Consider the following 18,193-nt stretch of genomic DNA (forward strand, 5'->3'; position numbering starts at 1 on the left):
AGGGAAGAATATTAACAACTTGCAAAGATTTGCATCAATACATATCACCATTGCCCTCTGTGTTAGCGCTGAAGAATCGAGCCACCCAATAATGATTGTGCAGAATGGAGTATTGTGCTTGATTTCAGACAAACCACCTTTAAAAACTTCTTCAACTTTCAAAGTTTTATATCATTTCACACAATTAATTAATGGAACATGCGTCTGGCAATCAGGCAAGTTCACTAAATCTTTCACCAAGTTCATAGTTGGTCGGAGGAGAAGGTCAAGTTCTGAACTTTGCCTTTGCTGCAAAAATTCTTGAAATAGAGAAAAGGGTTTCTGTTTCCACACAGTCACCTATGATGGCGAGTTTTACATTTTAAGTATGAGCAGTCGGCCCAACAGGAAACTGAACAAGGCAGCAATGCCTGATGGGAAACAAAAAAAGCCCAGATGCAGCTCACGTCACAAGAAGCTGATTGTCCATCCTGGGTCACTCTCCAATTGACCATTCTCAGTAACCATCTCATCAAACTACAAGGAGGAAATGATTACAATCACAAGTCAAGACAACTTTCAAATGGCTTGGTCCAACTGGAGTTGCTCATTACAGTCACAGAATGATCTTGAGCATATTACTCACAATGAAATCAATGAGATACTGTGTGTGGGATTCATTTGGGTTGTAACATCAAAGTGGCAGTGTTCAGAGATTCGAACCAGTCAGGTGAAATTCATTTTCTTGTATGTATGGTATATTCCGAACCACACCCACCATATTAAATATCAGTGAAAGCTCAGGCTGAGCACAAGAAAGGCAAAGCAATGGAGCCTTGTCCCTCCTGAAACAACAGTCTTCTACCACAGATCTTGACACCCACTAGGTATAGCAGCTCAAAATATAATCCCCCGTATTCAGTCACTGAGCCAACAACAGTCAGAACACAAGGCTGCCCCAGCCCTTTGAGCAAAGTTATCAGACAGCATGGTACCCCACTCTTTTGCAGACATGGGTGTTCTTGAAGGGATCGGGAAGATCGGTGAAGAACAGACGCATCTTCCATTAATTAATTGTGTGAGATGATATAAAACTTTGAAAGTTGAAGAAGTTTTTAAAGGTGGTTTGTCTGAAATCAAGCACAATGCTCCATTCTGCACAATCATTATTGGGTGGCTCGATTCTTCAGCGCTAACACAGAGGGCGTTAAAAGACTTCAAACAGGAATTTGCGTTGCATTGCGTGAATCAGATCATACCCTGTTGCAAATACACAGAAACACCTCTGTACAATTAGGGTCACATGGTGGATTTCTCTCATAAGCAGAGTGATTGAATGAATCTGCTCCACAGTATATCCGACAGCAGTTAGTGTCCAAAGAGGGACAACTGTAACATCTACCCACTGCACTTGGAATCCTGTTGCCCTTATCCATCATTACTCCAACTCCCATTCCCCGACAGCCCTGCAATTCCCTGAGCACCCATCAGTGAAGGACTTTAGTTCCAGCCTTTCCTTGACACCAGAATGGATTCTGTTTCCCTGATATGGACATGAAGTAGCAGGATGGAGAGGGCAGGCAGATTGCAGTGTGTCATCACCCTCATTACCAGCTGGGCTGCAGGAAGGAAATGTTGTAAAGCTGTGCCCATTCAGCAAACACATCCTTCTCGGTGATGAAACGATGGTGGTTCCCCTTCTTGGCTCGCTCATTCCCAATGAAGGTCCTACATTCATCGGGACCTTTCGGCTCATAATAGTGATAAGGCATCCGCTTGGGCTGAGCTTCCCTGTTCACAAAAAAAACACAAGTTAAAAAGAGAGATAATACTAATTTTTCCCCCCAACATGTAGTTGTGACAACAGTTACCTGGTCCCAAATTTATCTCTTACTTGCCCCCACTGTTTCTCTACCCTCGATGGGAGATCACTCCATGATCCTTCCTCTCTATCGTGTGACAAGTTTGGATTCAAGACAATTGGTCAAGGAAGCGGCAAAGTCAAGACCTGTTTTCAGACTTAGACTTCAAGGCAACACAGCTTACTATATTGCTATACTTGATAATGTGGATATACCAAATATCTTATTTGAATATTTGTTAATGTATTCACTAATTGTTTCCAGTGTCCTAACTCCACCCATACTGTGCTATTTATGGTCAGTGATGTGCAGATCTATAACATCATCAGAAGAGTGCTCCAGGGTCCTGAAGCCTTGACACATCTTCCTCCATGTGGCCATGCATGGATGTGCAGAGAAAATTTCACAGGCCAATCATTTTATTTATTTATTCATACAGAATGAGAGCACTGGCTGGGCCAGCATTAATTGCCCATCCCTAATTGCCCAGAGGGCAGTTAAGAGTCAACCACATTTCTGTGGATGTGGAGTCACATGTAGGCAGACCGGGTAAGGATGGCAGTTTCCTTCCTTAAAGAGAACCAGATAGGTTTTTCTGACACTCAACAATTGTTTCATGATCACCATTAGATCCTTAATTCCAGAACTTTATTAAATTCAAATTTCAAACCACCAGTGGTTGTGGCAAGAATACTGGTGCTCAGAATACTGCTCGTGTCTCTGGATTAATAGTCTAGTGATAGTACCAAGCCATTTCTATATATATTCCTTCATGGGATGTGGGTGTTGCTGGCTAGACAAACTTTTATTGCCCATCCATAATTGTTAAGAGTCAAACACATTGCTGTGGGTCTGGAGTCACATGTAGGCAAGATCAGGTAAGGATGACAGTTTTCTTCCCTTATTCCCTGACATTAGTGAGCCAGATGCTTTTTTCTCATGCCAATTTTTTTAAAATTGAATTCAAATTTAACCATCTGCTTTGGTGAGTCCAGAGAAAGGTTGATTCCTTAGAGTCATAGTGATGTGCAGTACTGAAACAGACCCTTCAGTCCAACTCATTCATGCCAACCAGATATCCCAACCCAACCTAGTCCCACCTGCCAGCACCCGGCCCATATTCCTCCAAACCCTTCCTATTCATATACCCATCCAAATGCTTCTTAAATGTTGCAATTGTACCAGCCTCCACCACTTCCTCTGGCAGCTCATTCCATACACGTACCACCCTCTGTGTGAAACGGTTGCCCCTCAGGTCTCTTTTATATCTTTCCCCTCTCACCCTAAACCTATGCCCTTTAGTTTTGGACTCTACCACCCCAGGAAGAGACTTTGTCTGTTTACCCTATCCATGCCCCTCATGAGGTTGTTGATGATACATCCTGCTGCAACTGTGTGCTGGCAGTGGGCAGACTGAATATCGAAGGTAGGGCAAGGAAATCGAGTTGCAAATGACAAAAGCCCTTGGATTTCATCACAGTTATTGGGAATGTTTTAGAATTAGCCTTTCAATTGAAAAGTACCGGAGCACAGCCTCACTTATTTGGGTATCACCACAGGCTGCAGTATTCCGTAAAGGAGAAGAGAGAGATACATAGCAGAGAGCTTTGGTTTTAAGCTGAAAGAGCAGTAACATAGTGGTACATGTTTAAGGGGAGGGGTACTATCCTGTCTCTTGTCATTGGTGTTGCAACAGAACATGTGGAAAATAAACATTTTTAATATTTTTACTACACGATCAAAAGGCACAGCACCCAATATTCCTTGAAGTTTAGATTAATAAGATGTGCTCTAAATGAAATGTATCAGTGGTGCTACCATCACTGAATCCCCGACCATCAAAACCCTCGGGATTACCACTGACCAGACATTCAGTTAGATTCACCACACAAACACAGTGGCTACATGAGCAGGTCAGAACCCTGCAGTGAGTAACTCACCTCCTGACTCACCAAAGCCTGTCCACCATCTACAAGGCACAAGTCAGGAGTGTAATGGAATACTCCCCACTTGCCTGGATGGGGGCAGCCCCAACAGCATTCAAGAAGCTGGACAACACCCAGGACAAAGCAGTCCACTTCATTGGCACCACATCTATAAACATTCACTCCCTCCACCACCAATACTCAGTAACAGCAGTGTGTACCATCTACAAGATGCAGTGCAGAAATTCACCAAAGATCCTCAGACAACACCTTCCAAATGCACAAACACTACCATCTAGAAGGACAAGAGCAGCAGATATATGGGAACATCACTGCCTGAAAGTTCACCTCTAAGCCACTCACCATCCTGACTTGGAAATATACTGCCATTTCTTGACTGTCACTGGGACAAAATTCTGGAATTCCCTCCCCAACAGCATTGTGGGTCAACCACAGCAGGTGGACTGCAGCAGTTCATGAAGGCAGCTCACCCCCACCTTCTCAAGGGGCAACTAGGGACAGGCGATAAATACTGGGTCCAGCCAATGACACCCACATCCCATAAGTGAATTATAAATAAATGCAAAGGTATTAAATTCTTCAATTCCCTGATAGGATTCGATGATGAGATCACTTCCTCGATGTGTAGAACTAAGAGAGTGAAGTCTCAGAATAAGGAGTAGGCTATTTCCAACTGAGATGAGGAGGAATTTCTTCACTCAGGGATGGTGAAGGTTTGAAATTCTGTATCCCAGAAGAATGGGAAGCTCAGTGGGTGAGTGTATGCAGGAATGAATGTGATCAACCTTTGGGGAATTAAGGAAATGGCAATATCGTGGCAACTGAGATAGATTCAACTATGATCAGATGGCTAGGCAGGTTTGAGGTACTTCTGCTAGTGTCCCTATTGCCTGGATCCTGGTCACTGATCAGAAAATAAAGCACATACCTGCAGTGATGAGGTGGTGCCATTCCATATACTTGGACATTGTCACAGAGTTCAATGGCTATCACCATAGTGAACCAGCCTGTACTCAACCAGGAATGGGATTTCTTCCTTCAGAGAGAAGGGAAAGACAGAAGAATGTCCCGTTAACAATCTCCTCCTGAAAGATAGCATTTAGAGACACAGGACATTCAGCCCAAGGGTCATGGCTAGTGGATCATGAGGTCACCCACACAAATGGGTGGATATAATCAGCCCCTGGAGGGGAGTGTGAGAGATAGAGTGTGAGTGTAAGTGTGAAAGAGTGAGTGAGAGAGAGTATGTGTGAGAGAAAGAGAGAGTATGTGTGAGAGAAAGAGAGAAAGTGAGAGGAGAGCGTGTGAGAATGTGTGAGAGAGAGAACATGTAAGAGAGCGAGCGTGTGTGAGAGCGAGCATGTGTGTGAGAGCGAGCGTGTGTGTGAGAGCGAGCGTGTGTGTGAGAGCGAGCGTGTGTGTGAGAGCGAGCGTGTGTGTGAGAGAGAGAGAGAGAGTGTGAGAGAGAGAGAGTGTGAGAGAGAGAGAGTGTGAGAGAGAGAGAGAGAGAGAGAGAATGAGAGACGGGGGAGAGAGTGTGTGAGACAGAGTGTGTTAGTGAGTGTGTTAGTGAGAGTGTGAGAGTGAATGTGTGTGTATGAATGTAAGAATGTGTGTGTCTGTATGTGTGAAAGTAAATGCGTGAGAATGTGTTGATGGCCATGTTAGACAGGCCTACAAGTGGGTCCCCTGACCGTGCCCACTCCCCCCCCACACCAGATGGGTAACCCAGCTGTTCCTTTTGGAAACCCACCACAGAATCACCCAGTTAGCAAATGAAAGTACACGCCATATCACAAACAAAGCCCACCGAGGGCAGAGACCCATCTCTCAATATAAAGTTAACGGAATGTTACCCGCTCATAATCAACTCAAAGCAGTCTAGTTTACCCTTAGAGGGGCTGTTGTGGAACACTGGGTTTGTGTCCATACCTCTAAGCCAGGAGGCCTGGGTTCAAGTCCCAATTACTTCAGAGACAATGTAATAACATGACTGAAGAGGTTGATTAGAAAATACCTTCTGGCTGACCCTTAAAGGGACCTACATTTCCAAAGCTAACATGGGGTAGAGGCTAATGTGAGGAGATCCACCAGAATTAACACTCCTGTTAGAAACAGGTAATGTGCAAACAGTGAGTGGCAGAAGCAGTGCACTGCTTGTCACTGCCAATATTTACATATCATGGTCGATGGGCCGAATGGCCTTACTTCCACTCCTACGTCTTATGGTTGCTGGGACCACAGAAATTCCAGAAAGGAGGATATTTTGTTTGCACTAGTTACTAGGTCAGTAACTAGGGGTCACAACTTCAAAATTGTCAGCAAGAAAGCCCGGAGTCTGGCTGAGGAGAAACTTCTTTAGTCAGAGAGTTGTTAAGAGTTGAAATGTGCTGCCTGGGAGAGTGGGCAAGGCAGATTCCACGGGAGGTTTCTAAAGAGGGTAAAATGTACATTTGAAAGGGACCAAGTTAGAGGGCTATGGGGATGGAGGCACAGAGTGGGATTGGTTGGATGACTCTCTCAGGGGCTGGTACAGACACAATGGGTCGAATGGCCTCCTCCTGTACTGTAAAATTCTACGTTTCTAGTATTATGTCGGGGTGAGGGACAGAGGTGGGGGAAATGGCAAGGAGCACTCAGACAAATACCTATTTCCGACAAATAATTGTTGTTACTCTACCTGTCTCTCCCAGTTTCCCTCTGAAATAAGTCATCAAACTGCTGCATCCTTTTCGGAGCAATAACAAAAGCAGACAACTTGGAGAATGCCAGGCCCACTTGGTGAATCAGTCGGTACAGGCCCCCTCGGCTGTTCTTCTGCATCTTCTGTGGAGGTCCCCAGAAAATACAGACCGTCCCCTGGCTCTTGTTCAGGAACTCCTGGGGTTTCCTTATCACCCGGTAAACACTGGAATGGGCAATGACTCGCAGCGTAGTCTTACTCCCGACATCTGCCTCGTAGCCGGTCGTCGGTGCATCGTTCATGCGGATGGTGCACTCAGTCTGGTCGATTTGTGAGCCCAGCTCGCTGCCCAGTAAGTGGCTGGAACTTGTGACAAGGGCACACTGCCTGCAGTGGAGGGTCATGGTCTGGAACAAGAGTTTGACTGCGTCATTAAAATTGGCATCGTGGCCTTCACTGCATCGTCACACCACAGGGATAGAAAGTCGATTAACATTGGCACGGTCAGGGTGATTCCTGAATTGGCTTAAATTGCATTGGGGAAGTTTGTGTGTGTGTGCGTGCGCCCGTACACGTTTGGGGGTGTGGGGTGGAACAGGGGAGGTGTGTGGAACACTTCACCAAATTTCAACATTTCCCTTTTGGACATGGGTGTCTTTTAAACTCTTAATTGTTCAGTTGCGATATTGTAGTCAATTTGTGGGCACAACTTATTTAGCTCAGTTGGCTGGATGGCTGGTTTGTGATGCATAGGTGATGCCAATAGCGTGAGTTCAATTCCCTCACCAGCTGAGGTTACCACAAATTTCTCAACAGCCCCTCTCATCTGAGGAATGGTGACCCTCGCATCAAACCACCACCACCGATCATCTCTCTAATGAGAAGGCAGCCCTCGTTGGTCTTTACCACCCTGTCAGTTTTGTCTACTCACGTGTTTTGGCACAACATTGATTACCAATGAGTTGCTTTCATTGTCAGTAGGTCAATGTTTGTTTGTGGTGCCAAGATAGACCTGAACAGACGTCTCCACAATTCCAGTTAAAATTAAATGAGAAATTACAGACGCTGAAAAAACACCCTAATATTGCTGGAAAAACTCAGCAGGTCTGTGGAGAGAGAAACAGAGGTAATAGTTTGAGTCACGTGAGTCTTTTTCAGAACTGTTCTGACTCAAGATATTGACTCTGCTTTCTTTCCACAGACACTGGTAGACCTTTCTCCAGCATTTCTGTTTCTATCCCAGTTTGGATAGCTGATCTTCCACCAGAGACCAGAAGGGAGCCAGTCCAGTCTGCTGCACCCACTCCTTGAGAGAACTGTCTAATTGGTCGCACTCTCCCTTCCCTGGGAATCTGCAAACATTTCCTCCTCTGTTTCCATCCATCACACTTTAAAAATGTGATGCCGCTAGGTATGGAAAGTTCGAGGTATAAAGAAAGGCTGGACAGACTGGGACTTTTTTTACTGATGTGTAGGAGGTTGAGAGGTGACCTTATAGAGGTTTATAAAATAACAAGGCTCATGGATAGGGTTATGGTAGCCGTCCCTTTCCCTAGGATGGGGGATTTCAAGACTGGGGGCACACTGTTCAGGTGAGAGGAGAGAGATTTTAAAAAGACATGAGGGGCAAATATTTTACACAGAGGGCGGTTCGCATGTGGAATGAACTTCCTGAGGAAGTGGTTGATATGGGCACAATTACAACCTTTAAAAGACATTTGACTGGATACATGAATAGGAAAGGTTTTGAGAGAGATCAGCCAGGAGCAGGCAGGTGGGACTAGTTTAGTTTGCAATTATGTTCAGCGTGAGTTGCATCAAAGGGTATGTTTCTGTGCTGCATGACTCAAACTACTCGCTGTAGAAGATAAGATTTTCTTCATCTTGGCTTTAGTTCTTTTCCCATTGTTATTTGATTGCAAATGGGATTTAATGATTGTTGGAATAAGGGGAAATAATGATCAAGTGCGGTTTTCACTCCTGAAAGCTATCCTGCAAGAAACAATATACCTGTTGAGTGAAGAAAGATTGAGAGCCAGTGCTGCACATTGTTCAGACTCAGTGAGGCACTGCGAACTTCAGACCCTCTCGGAACTACACTCAACACAAAGAGTTCTTCAAAAGGAACAGGCAAGCGGGGAGAGAAAACAAGAGTGACATTCTTTTTTCCAATAAGCTGCGGCAACAACTATTAATTATTGGTAAGATAGCTGACCTGATTGTGAGATGATTAACTGAAATTATTAAACCTCTGTACAACGCGGAGTCACCAACTTATGACGGTTGCAAAGTTCAGTCATGCTAAATCAATTCCAACTCATTCCTTTAATGCAGTCAGCTGTTTTTCCTTCAATAACTGGATAATACTGAATTAACTTTCAAGGTCCTCTTTACAACACAGAACTACAAGAGGGAAGCGGCACAGGTAATAAACATTCATTTGAACTATAGTTACAAGGAAGTAGTTTGGTCAACTTAAACCTTACTCCCTCAGAAGACTTTGGAGCAGAATTAGGCCATTCAGCCCATCAGCGTTCGACAAGGTTCCCTATGGGAGACTGGTTAGCAAGGTTAGATCTCACGGAATACAGGGAGAACTAGCCATTTGGATACAGAACTGGCTCAAAGGTAGAACACAGAGGGTGGTGGTAGATGGTTGTTTTTCAGACTGGAGGCCTGTGACCAGTGGAGTGTCACAAGGATCAGTGCTGGGTTTTCTACTTTTTGTCATTTACATAAATGATTTGGATGCGAGCATAAGAGGTACAGTTAATAAGTTTGCAGGTGACACCAAAATTGGGGGTGTAGTGGACAGCGGAGAAGGTTACCTCAGATTACAACAAGATCTTGACCAGATGGGCCGATGGGCTGAGAATTGGCAGATGGAGTTTAATTCAGATAAATGTGAGGTGCTGCATTTTGGAAAAGCAAAACGTAGCAGGACTTATACTGAACAAAGAGACCTTGGAGAGCAAGTTCATAGCTCCTTGAAAGTGGAGTCGCAGGTAGACAGGATAGTGAAGAAGGCATTTGGTATGCTTTCCTTTATTGGTCAGAGTGTTAAGTACAGGAGTTGGGAGGTCATGTTGCAGCTGTACAGGATATTGGTTAGGCCACTGTTGGAATATTGCATGCAATTCTAGTCTCCTTCCTATTGGAAAGCCGTTGTGAAACTTGAAAGGGTTCAGAAAAGATTTACAAGGATGTTGCCAGGGTTGGAGGATTTGAGCTACAGGGAGAGGCTGAACAGGCTGGGGCTGTTTTCACCGATGCGTTGGAGGCTGAGGGGTAACCTTATAGAGGTTTACAAAATTATGAGGGTCATGGATAGGATAAATAGACAAAGTCTTTTCGCTGGGGTCAGGGAGTGCAGAACTAGAGGGCATAGGTTTAGGATGAGAGGGGAAAATTAAAAAAAAAGAGACCTACAGGGCAACCTTTTCATATACGTGGTACGTGTATGGAATGAGCTGCCAAAGGAAGTGGTGGAGACTGGTACAATTGCAACATTTAAAAGGCATTTGGATGTGTATATGAATAGGAAGGGTTTGGAGGGATATGGGCCGGGTGCTGGCAGGTGGGACTAGATTGGGTTAGGATATCTGCTCGGCATGGACGGATTGGACCGAATCAGTCTGCTCCACCATTAATGGAGATCAAGATCTGATAATCCTCAAGCCTGGTTCTCTGTCTTTTCTCTTTAACCCTAGCAAATTTGGGAATGACATGGTGGCTCAGTGGTTAGCACTGCTGCCTCATTGCGCCTGGTACCCAGGTTCGATTCTACCCACTGGCGACTGTGTGTGTGCAGGTTGCACATTTTTCCCGTGTCTGTGTGGGTTTTCTCCGGGTGCTCCAGTTTCTTCCCACAGTCCAAAGATGTGCAGGTTAGGTGGACTGGCCATGCTAAATTACCCATATAGTGTCTAGGGTTGTGCAGGTAGATGGATTAGCCATGAGAAAACCAGGTTTGGGGTGTCTAGGTGGAATGCTCCTCAGAGGTTCAGTGCAGACTCGATGGGCTGAATGGCCTGTTTCCATATTGTAGGGTTTTTACGAAATAGTGATCATAACATGATCGAGTTCAACATAGCTTTGGAAGCAAAAAGCATGAATCAGCTACGAGAGTTCTAGACTTAGTTAAGGCTGACTTCAATGAGATGAGACAGAGATGGTCCACAGTAAACTGGGAATGTCTGCTCAAAGGTAAAACAACTGAAGAATAGTGGAGGATGTTTAAAGAAACATTTAACCCAATACAAAACCCATTTATACTCAAGAGGGAAAAGCTCTACTTCACTGAAAAAACAGCCACAACTAAAGAAGTAATGGTCAGCATAAAACTAAAATGCAAAAAACAGCACAGATCCTGCTGATTGGAAAGAGACAACGACTAGCAAAGGTCCACAAAACGGTTTATAAGAGCTACTAAAGGGGATTATGAAAGGAAACGTGCAAGAGACATCAAAATCAATAAGAAATTTTATAATTACATAAAAGGAAAGCGGGTGATGAAGAGCACTGTTGGCCCACTAAAGACTGAAACTGGGGATATTGTCAATGACTACAGGGAAATGGCAGACATATTGAATAAATTACTTTGCCTCAGTATTTACAGTACCAAAGGAGGATAGCTTACCAGAGGTTCAGGGCAAATTAGTAGTGCAATGGAAACAGGGACCAAATAAAATTAAAGTAAACATCAGCAATGAGGAAGTTAATGGAGTTTCCTGGCAGTTTCCATCTAAGGGTATTATAGGAAGTAGGAGAGCATATTGTACATGTTCTAACTACAATTTTTCAGAGATGCCTAGATTTTGGAGTCCTCCCTCTGGATTGGAAAATTGCAAGTGTACTCTGCTTTTTAGGAAGAGCGTAAGAAGATAACCAGGAATTACAGACCAGTTAGCCTAATATCTGTGGTGGGGAAATTATTGGAGTCTATAATCATGAATGGGGAACTAAATTTTCAATTAATCATGGATTTATGACAGGTAGATCATGCCTGACAAACCTCAATTAACTCTTTAACGGAGTGACTAAGCCAACGGATGTTTTTACATGGAACTACCAGAAGCTCTTTGATATAGTGACAGACTGTTAACTAAGGTAGAAGTGAATTGAGGGCAAATTATTGAAATGGCTGGGAAAATGGTTGAGTTGTGGATGACAGAAATTAGGGATAATAGGTGACAAGATGTAACCAATCCTGTCCCAAAGGGCCTCAATTATTCACATTATTTATTAATGATGTGGAAAATGGCGTAGCAAGTCACATATCTAAATTTGCTCTTGGCACAGTTAGATGGCATTGTAGACAGTGTAGATGATGGCATAAAATGACAAGGGGATATTGATAGATTAAGTGAATGGGCAAAAAATTGTGGAAGATAGAGTTCAATGTAAGCAAGTGTGAGCTTATCCATTTTGGACTGAAAAGGATAGATCAGGGTACTTTCTAGATGGTGTGTAGTTAAATGCAGTGGATGCCCAAAGGAACTTAGGAGCTCAGGTGCATAAATCTTTAAAATGTCACAAGCAGGTGCAGAAAACAATCAAGAAAGCTAATGGAATGGAATAGAATTTTAGCCTTTATATCCAAGGGAACAGAGAGCAAGGATGCAGGAGTTATGCTGCAGTTATACAACACCCTGGTTAGACTCCACTTGGAGTACTGAGTAGATCTGGGCACCCTCTACCTTTGGTATTGGGGGAAGAACAATGTAGGAGGAGAAAGCGAGGACTGAAGAAGGGCTTATGCCCGAAACGTCGATTCTCCTGTTCCCTGGATGCTGCCTGACCTGCTGCGCTTTTCCAGCAACACATTTTCAGGAAGAACAATGTAGGTTTACAAGAATGATATCTGAACTTCAGGAATTAAGTTATGAGAGATTACACAAATTACGCCTGTTTTCTCTAGAATTTAGAAATTAAAGGGTGATCTAATTGAATACTTCAAGTTATTAACAGGAAAGGACAGGGTAGCCATTTCCGCTGATTGGGGATTCTAAAACTAGGGGGCATTGTCTGAGAATTAGGACCAGACTGTTCAGGAGAGATGTTACAAAGCACTTTCATAAGGGTGATAGACGGTTGGAACTCTCTTCCACAAATGGCAGTGGATGCTGAACCAGTTATTAAGTTTAATATCTTTGCTTAACAAAAAAATTAAGTGATATGGGCCAAAGGCAGGTATATGGAGTTAGGCCATAGGTCAGCCATGATCTCACTGAATGGTGGGACAGGCTCAAAGACTGAATGGCCTACTCCTGTTACTATGTTCCAAGATAACTCTCCAATCCCTTACTGATTAAGAACATCTGTCTCATGCTTGAAGTTCCTATCTTACATCCCCCATCAGTGTGGAGACACTGGGGAAAACTGTCAATTTTCTCGTTCTTAAGAGAAGCTATAAGGGAGATTCAAATAGGTGTGTGCAATTATTTATGTTTGAGTAAATAAGGAGAAACTGTTCCCATTAGCGGGTGGCTCAAAAACCAGAGGACACAAATTTAGGTCAATTGTCGAAAGAACTGGGGAGGGGAGATGATGAGTCACTTTTAAAAGATGCAATGAGTTACCATGATCTGGAATTCAATGGCTGGAAGGGTGGTAGAAGTAAATTTGATACAAACTTTCAAAGGAGAAATTAAGAAATACTTGAAAAAGAAAAAAGTTGCAGGGAAAGACAGGGAGTGGGACTAAGCAGATAGCTATTTCAAATATACCAAACAGGCACTAACAAGCGCCAACATCTGGTCATAACTGGAGCCACAAAGACTGCAACAAACAAAAACAGAAACGCAGCGCATTTGGCAGCATCTGTGGACAGATGAACAGAGTTAATGTTTCGAATCCAAAGACCTTTCTTCAGAAGCAGCTGATCAAAGGTGGTAGTTATGCTGATGACAAGGGTTGGGGGAAGGAGTGAAGGTTAGATGGAGAGGGAGCCTAGAGAGAAAGGAAAAGGATAGGCAGACAAAGAACCAAAACTACTTTAAGTTCAAAAGAAATGTCACTTCTCTCGAAACGTTAACTGTTTCTCTCTCCACAAATGCTGCCAGACCTGCTGAGTTTCTCCAGCAATTTGTTGTTTTTTTTGTTTCAGATCTCCAGCATCTGCAATTCTTTGTCTTATATTGCAATAACAGCTGGAAAAGACAGGTTCCAATTCCCAACAGGATTTAAATGGGCCAGTTAATTTTTTTTAAAAATCATCCGTGGATATTTTAAAGCATTACAATGATTTACAGCGTAGAAACATACCATTCAGCTAAACTGATTTATAGATTAGATTCCTTAGTGTGGAAAGAGGACACTTAGCCCAAAGGTCCACACCAACCTCCGAACTATAACCCACCCAGACCCATTCCCCTACCATATATTTACCCCTTACTAATGCACCTAACACTATGGGCAATTTAGCATGGCCAATTAACCTGATCTGCACATCTTTGGATTGTGAACAGAGTTGGATTGTGGGAGGAAAGCGGAGCACCTGGAGGAAACCCACTCAGACACAGGGAGAATGTGCAAACTTCACAGAGAGTCACCCAAGGCAGGAATCGAACGTTGTGTGGCAGAAATGCTAACCACTGAGCCACCGTGCTGCCCTTATGTCAGTACTAATGCTCTAAATGAGCCAACACCCATGATTCTTCATCTAACACTGGATGTAGGTTTGCTCGCTGAGATGGAAGGTTCATTTCCAAACGTTTCATCACCCTAGGTAACATCTTCAGTGGGCCTCCATGCGAAGAACTGCTGATAATTCCTGCTTTCTATTTATATGTTCGAGTTTCTTTGGGTTGGTGATGTCATATCCTGTTCTTTTTCTCAGGGGGTGGTAGATGGGGTCTAACTCGATGTGATTGTTGATAAGAGTTCCAGTTGGAATGCCATGCTTCTAGGAATTCTTATGTGTCTCTCAGTTTGGCTTGTCCTTGGATGGACGTATTGTCCCAGTCGAAGTGGTGTCCTTCCTTATCTATATGTAAGGATACTAGTGAGAGAGGGTCATATCATTTTGTGGCTAATTGATGTTCATGTATCCTGGTGACTAGTTTTCTTTTTGAACATATATATTCTATCAACAAACATATCGAGTTAGACGCTATCTACCACTCTCTGAGAAAAAGAACAGGAAATGACATCACCACAGGAAATTACATCACCAACCCAAAGAAACCCGAACATATAAATAGAAAGCAGAAATTATCAGCAGTTCTTTGCCCGGAGGCCCACTGAAGATGTTACCTAGTAGGGTGACAAAACATCTGGAAATGAACTTTCCAGTTCAGCAAGCAAACCTACATCCAGAATCTCAACCTGAGCTACAAATCTTCTCAAAACTCATTCTTCATCTAACTCCATCATATTCTATACCTTGCTGTCTCTCACGTGTTTATCAAACTTTTTTATGCCATTTCCTTCAACTATTCCTCACAGTATTCTAAACACTCTCAGAGAAAGCAGTTTTGCCTAACTCTCTTTGGGATTAAACGTTCCCGGCATTAAATTATTTCACAAAATGAAAAGCTCAGAGAGGGTCTTACCTTGTTCCCAACAACTGGTAAATAACCATCTTTTGTGACCCATTTCTTTAAATTTAGTGGCGCCCGATTCACAACATGGTAGATGAAGCCACTTTTGTAACCAAATGAGCTGTTGCCACTGCTAGAACTATAGATGATCAAGAGGGTTGTCACAATGATGATTGCTGTAACAACGACACATTTTTCAACCTGCAACAAAATAATTGAACAAAAGAATTTGTTTTGCTAAAGTCATAGGGCTTACAGATGCAATTGTTACCACTTATCCCTACAGGCAAATATTCAAATGGTTATTGGATGTCAAGTGTTTTAAGGAGAAGGGGTTGCTATGACTGCTATTTCCCCAAATACTGCACACAGATGGATGATTAATATTTGTATGCCTTATATAAAGCACTTCACCTCCTTGATCAATGGGATCAAAGGTTACAGGCAGAAGGCAGGAGAATAGGGTTGAAAAACTTATCAGCCATGATTGAATGATGGAGCAGACTCGACGGGCCAAATGGCCTAATTTCTGCTATGTCTTATGGTCTCATGATCCAATTAATGTGCTCAGCTCTTCCAGATTTTAAATGTCTTTTCAAAGTCTACGTATTTGAGATTCTGTGAACCGACAAACTACAACTGAACCTCCAACATTTTCACTGTGTTTAATAGAACAATGGATTTGCTAGAAGTGCTGTCTTTTCTTGCATGTACCTAATGAGGAACATGCTCCCTTTGAGAACAGTAAAGAAGTAGGATGTAATTGCACTGGAAAAGGTGCAGAGGAGATTCATCAAGACATTGTCCCTGGGCTGGAGGGTTTCGTTATAATAAGAGATTGGATGCACTGGGGTTGTTTTCCGCGGAGCAGAGGGAACTGAAAGGGAACATGATTGAGATGTATAAAATTATGAGGGTAGATAGGAAGAATCCTTTCCTCTTGGTGGAGGGGTCAATGATCAGGGACATAGGTTTAGCTCAGGGGGCAAGAGGTTTATAGAGGATGTGAGGAAAGCTTTTTTCCACACCCAGAGGGCAGTGGGTATCTGGAACTCATTGCCTGTAAAGGTGATAGAGGCAGAAACTCTTATAACATTTTGTAGTGATTGGAGCAAGATTGGCCAGTTTGATATCATTGAGTACGAGTTCCCTGATTGGGGCTGTTAATCCTGGAGCCCTGGCTGACAGATATATAAACAGGGGTGTCATAGATTCTCCTCAGTCTAGGGACTGGCTCTGGGCTGGCTGGTTGGAGCCCAGGTACTGTAAATCAAGGGTGATCTGGTGATGGGATACCGGCCTCTCTGGAGTTATTGCACATTTACAAAGCATTCAGAAGTTCAACTGTGATGCCAAGGGAATGAGCCAAATCCAGGAAAATTGGATTAGAATAATGGGTTGTTTGTCTTTTAACTAGTGCAAGCATGATGGGCTGAAGGGCCTTTTTACTGTGCTGTACATTTCTACGACTCTAGGAGGCAACCACACATCTGGAGTCATATGTAGGATGAAAGGATGACAGATTTCCTTCCGTAATAGGAATGAGGGAGAACCAAATGGGATATTTTTACAACAATCGACAGTTTCACACTCACCATTTCTGATATTAGCTTTTATTCCAGACTTTTTGGGATTAATTAACTGCATTCATTCATTAAATATAAATTCCACTAGGTGCTTTGGTGGGGTTTGAACCAGAGTCCCCATTGTCTGTAGGTCGGTCCTGGTGACATTACAGCCACCTTCTCCCGTGCATTTACATAGTGCCGTTGCAACAGTGCGACACCCCAAGGCACTTTACAAAAACAAAAGCCACTGATGTGACACCCAGTCATGTTGAGATGTTTGGACAGGCGAACAAGAAAGACTTGGTCAAAAGTGTAAGGTTTTCAGGGGAAAGGAAAGTCATGAAAAGGCAAAGAGCTTTGAGAGAGAGAATTCCAGAGTTTAAGGCCTAGACAGGGTGGAACCAACAGCCTGGAGAAATGAAAATCAGAGAGTTGGAGAATTGGAAGACTGCACAGCTATCAGAGGGTTGCAGCCCGAGCACTATTGTGTGTGATCTGCAAACCACTCAGACATTCCATATACCCCAACTGGCACGTTCACACAAACTGGCTTCTCTTGCCAAAAGCTTCCATCGTGCACTGACCTCCGAGCAGAAACAATAAATAAAGGGAACGTAGATGACGAGGTTTGAGAAAGAGGGATTTGGAGCGAATGGGAAGTTTTAAAACTAACGCACTGCTAGACTGGAAGCTAGTGTGAGTCAGGAAGCACAGGGTTGATGGTGGACACCTCTTACCGTGAGCTCGGATATAATCAGCAGAACCTCCTCTGAGCACACATTTCCAATGGGTACAATCTGGGAGGGCAGCTGAGATAGTTTAGGAAGGGTTAAGTCTCAAGGTAGCATGAAGGAGTTAAAGACATTACATTCAAAAGCATAGAGGATTAGTATATTTATAGCATTCATTAGGACTCAGGAAGACTGCTTTCAAAGCTCTTTAAATCACATTTCACAGCAACAAACACAATAGTGACAAATGAAATCAATAATCCATGAAATCCAGCTTTTGTTGGAAGTGTAGAGTGCAGCATCTGCAAACAAGTTAAAATTCCCCAAACACAGACTTCTCTTCAGGTGACCTGCTGTGTATATCCAGCAATGTTTCAGAAGCAGCAGATAGTTTGTTGCATTTTTCAACTCTTTTGAAGTTGGCAGCAGCTCTAGTTCTGTGAATATTGAGTCCTCACCTTAAACATGCCTGAAACAAAAATAAAATAAATATTTGAAATTCACAGTGATTTTTTTTTAGAAAGAAGTGAGCACAATCAATTGATTCAATAAAACGAGAGGCAGTTACTGAAGAATAACTCATCTCTTTCTAGACCACATTGACTCTAAACCTATTTGGGTGACAAAGTTAGCTCAGAACTGACGTTCTCAATAAACTGAAAACATCTCTATATTCAACACATCCAAACAAACTTCAGAAAGAGCTATCCAGGTTCTTGGGAAAATGCTAAACAGCTAACACTTGGTCCTCAAGCACAGTCCACTATTTTTCTAGGCAGTTTCATTGAATGTGGTGTTGTTAGTGGTATCAGCATTTATTACACATCCCTGAATGACCTTCTCTCTCTCACAAAAAAAAATTGTTGACTGGGATTCTCAAT

The 18,193-nt window shown here is 43.1% G+C and overlaps 1 protein-coding gene and 1 non-coding gene across 2 annotated transcripts in view; both read right to left on the reverse strand.

Moving 5' to 3' along the window:
* Positions 1 to 131: 131 nt before the first annotated feature.
* On the reverse strand, positions 132 to 16,345 carry st6galnac6 (ST6 (alpha-N-acetyl-neuraminyl-2,3-beta-galactosyl-1,3)-N-acetylgalactosaminide alpha-2,6-sialyltransferase 6). The gene is made up of 5 exons (XM_087998680.1): positions 16,310 to 16,345; positions 15,026 to 15,250; positions 6,468 to 6,877; positions 4,716 to 4,823; positions 132 to 1,770 (listed from the first exon to the last, which is right to left on the reverse strand). The coding sequence occupies exons 1-5, from the start codon at positions 16,343 to 16,345 to the stop codon at positions 1,587 to 1,589; spliced, it is 963 nt and encodes a 320-aa protein (XP_087854806.1). The 3' UTR covers positions 132 to 1,586.
* Positions 16,346 to 16,401: 56 nt separating this feature from the next.
* The window catches only part of LOC122564942 (uncharacterized), a 29,908-nt gene continuing 28,116 nt past the window's right edge, over positions 16,402 to 18,193 (reverse strand). Inside the window, exon 5 of the transcript XR_015760696.1 lies at positions 16,402 to 17,781. This is a non-coding gene — a transcript (uncharacterized LOC122564942). The remainder of the gene's footprint in view (positions 17,782 to 18,193) is intronic.

Source organism: Chiloscyllium plagiosum, unplaced genomic scaffold (genome assembly GCF_037043375.1).
Source record: "Chiloscyllium plagiosum isolate Xiang-an unplaced genomic scaffold, Cpla_swu_hap1 HiC_scaffold_21, whole genome shotgun sequence".
NCBI classification, from domain to species: Eukaryota; Metazoa; Chordata; class Chondrichthyes; order Orectolobiformes; family Hemiscylliidae; genus Chiloscyllium; species Chiloscyllium plagiosum.

What these genes read in the sequence shown, in the direction of transcription:
- st6galnac6 (XM_087998680.1), bottom strand. Translation starts at nt 16,345, where the DNA reads ATGCTTTGTAAATGTGCAATAACTCCAGAGAGGCCG. An exon ending in TACCAGTTGTTGGGAACAAG is followed by an intron (nt 6,878 to 15,025) that starts GTAAGACCCTCT and finishes CTCTTGTTCCAG; the next exon opens with ACCATGACCCTCCACTGCAG. An exon ending in GCACCACCTCATCACTGCAG is followed by an intron (nt 1,771 to 4,715) that starts GTATGTGCTTTA and finishes TTTTGTGAACAG; the next exon opens with GGAAGCTCAGCCCAAGCGGA.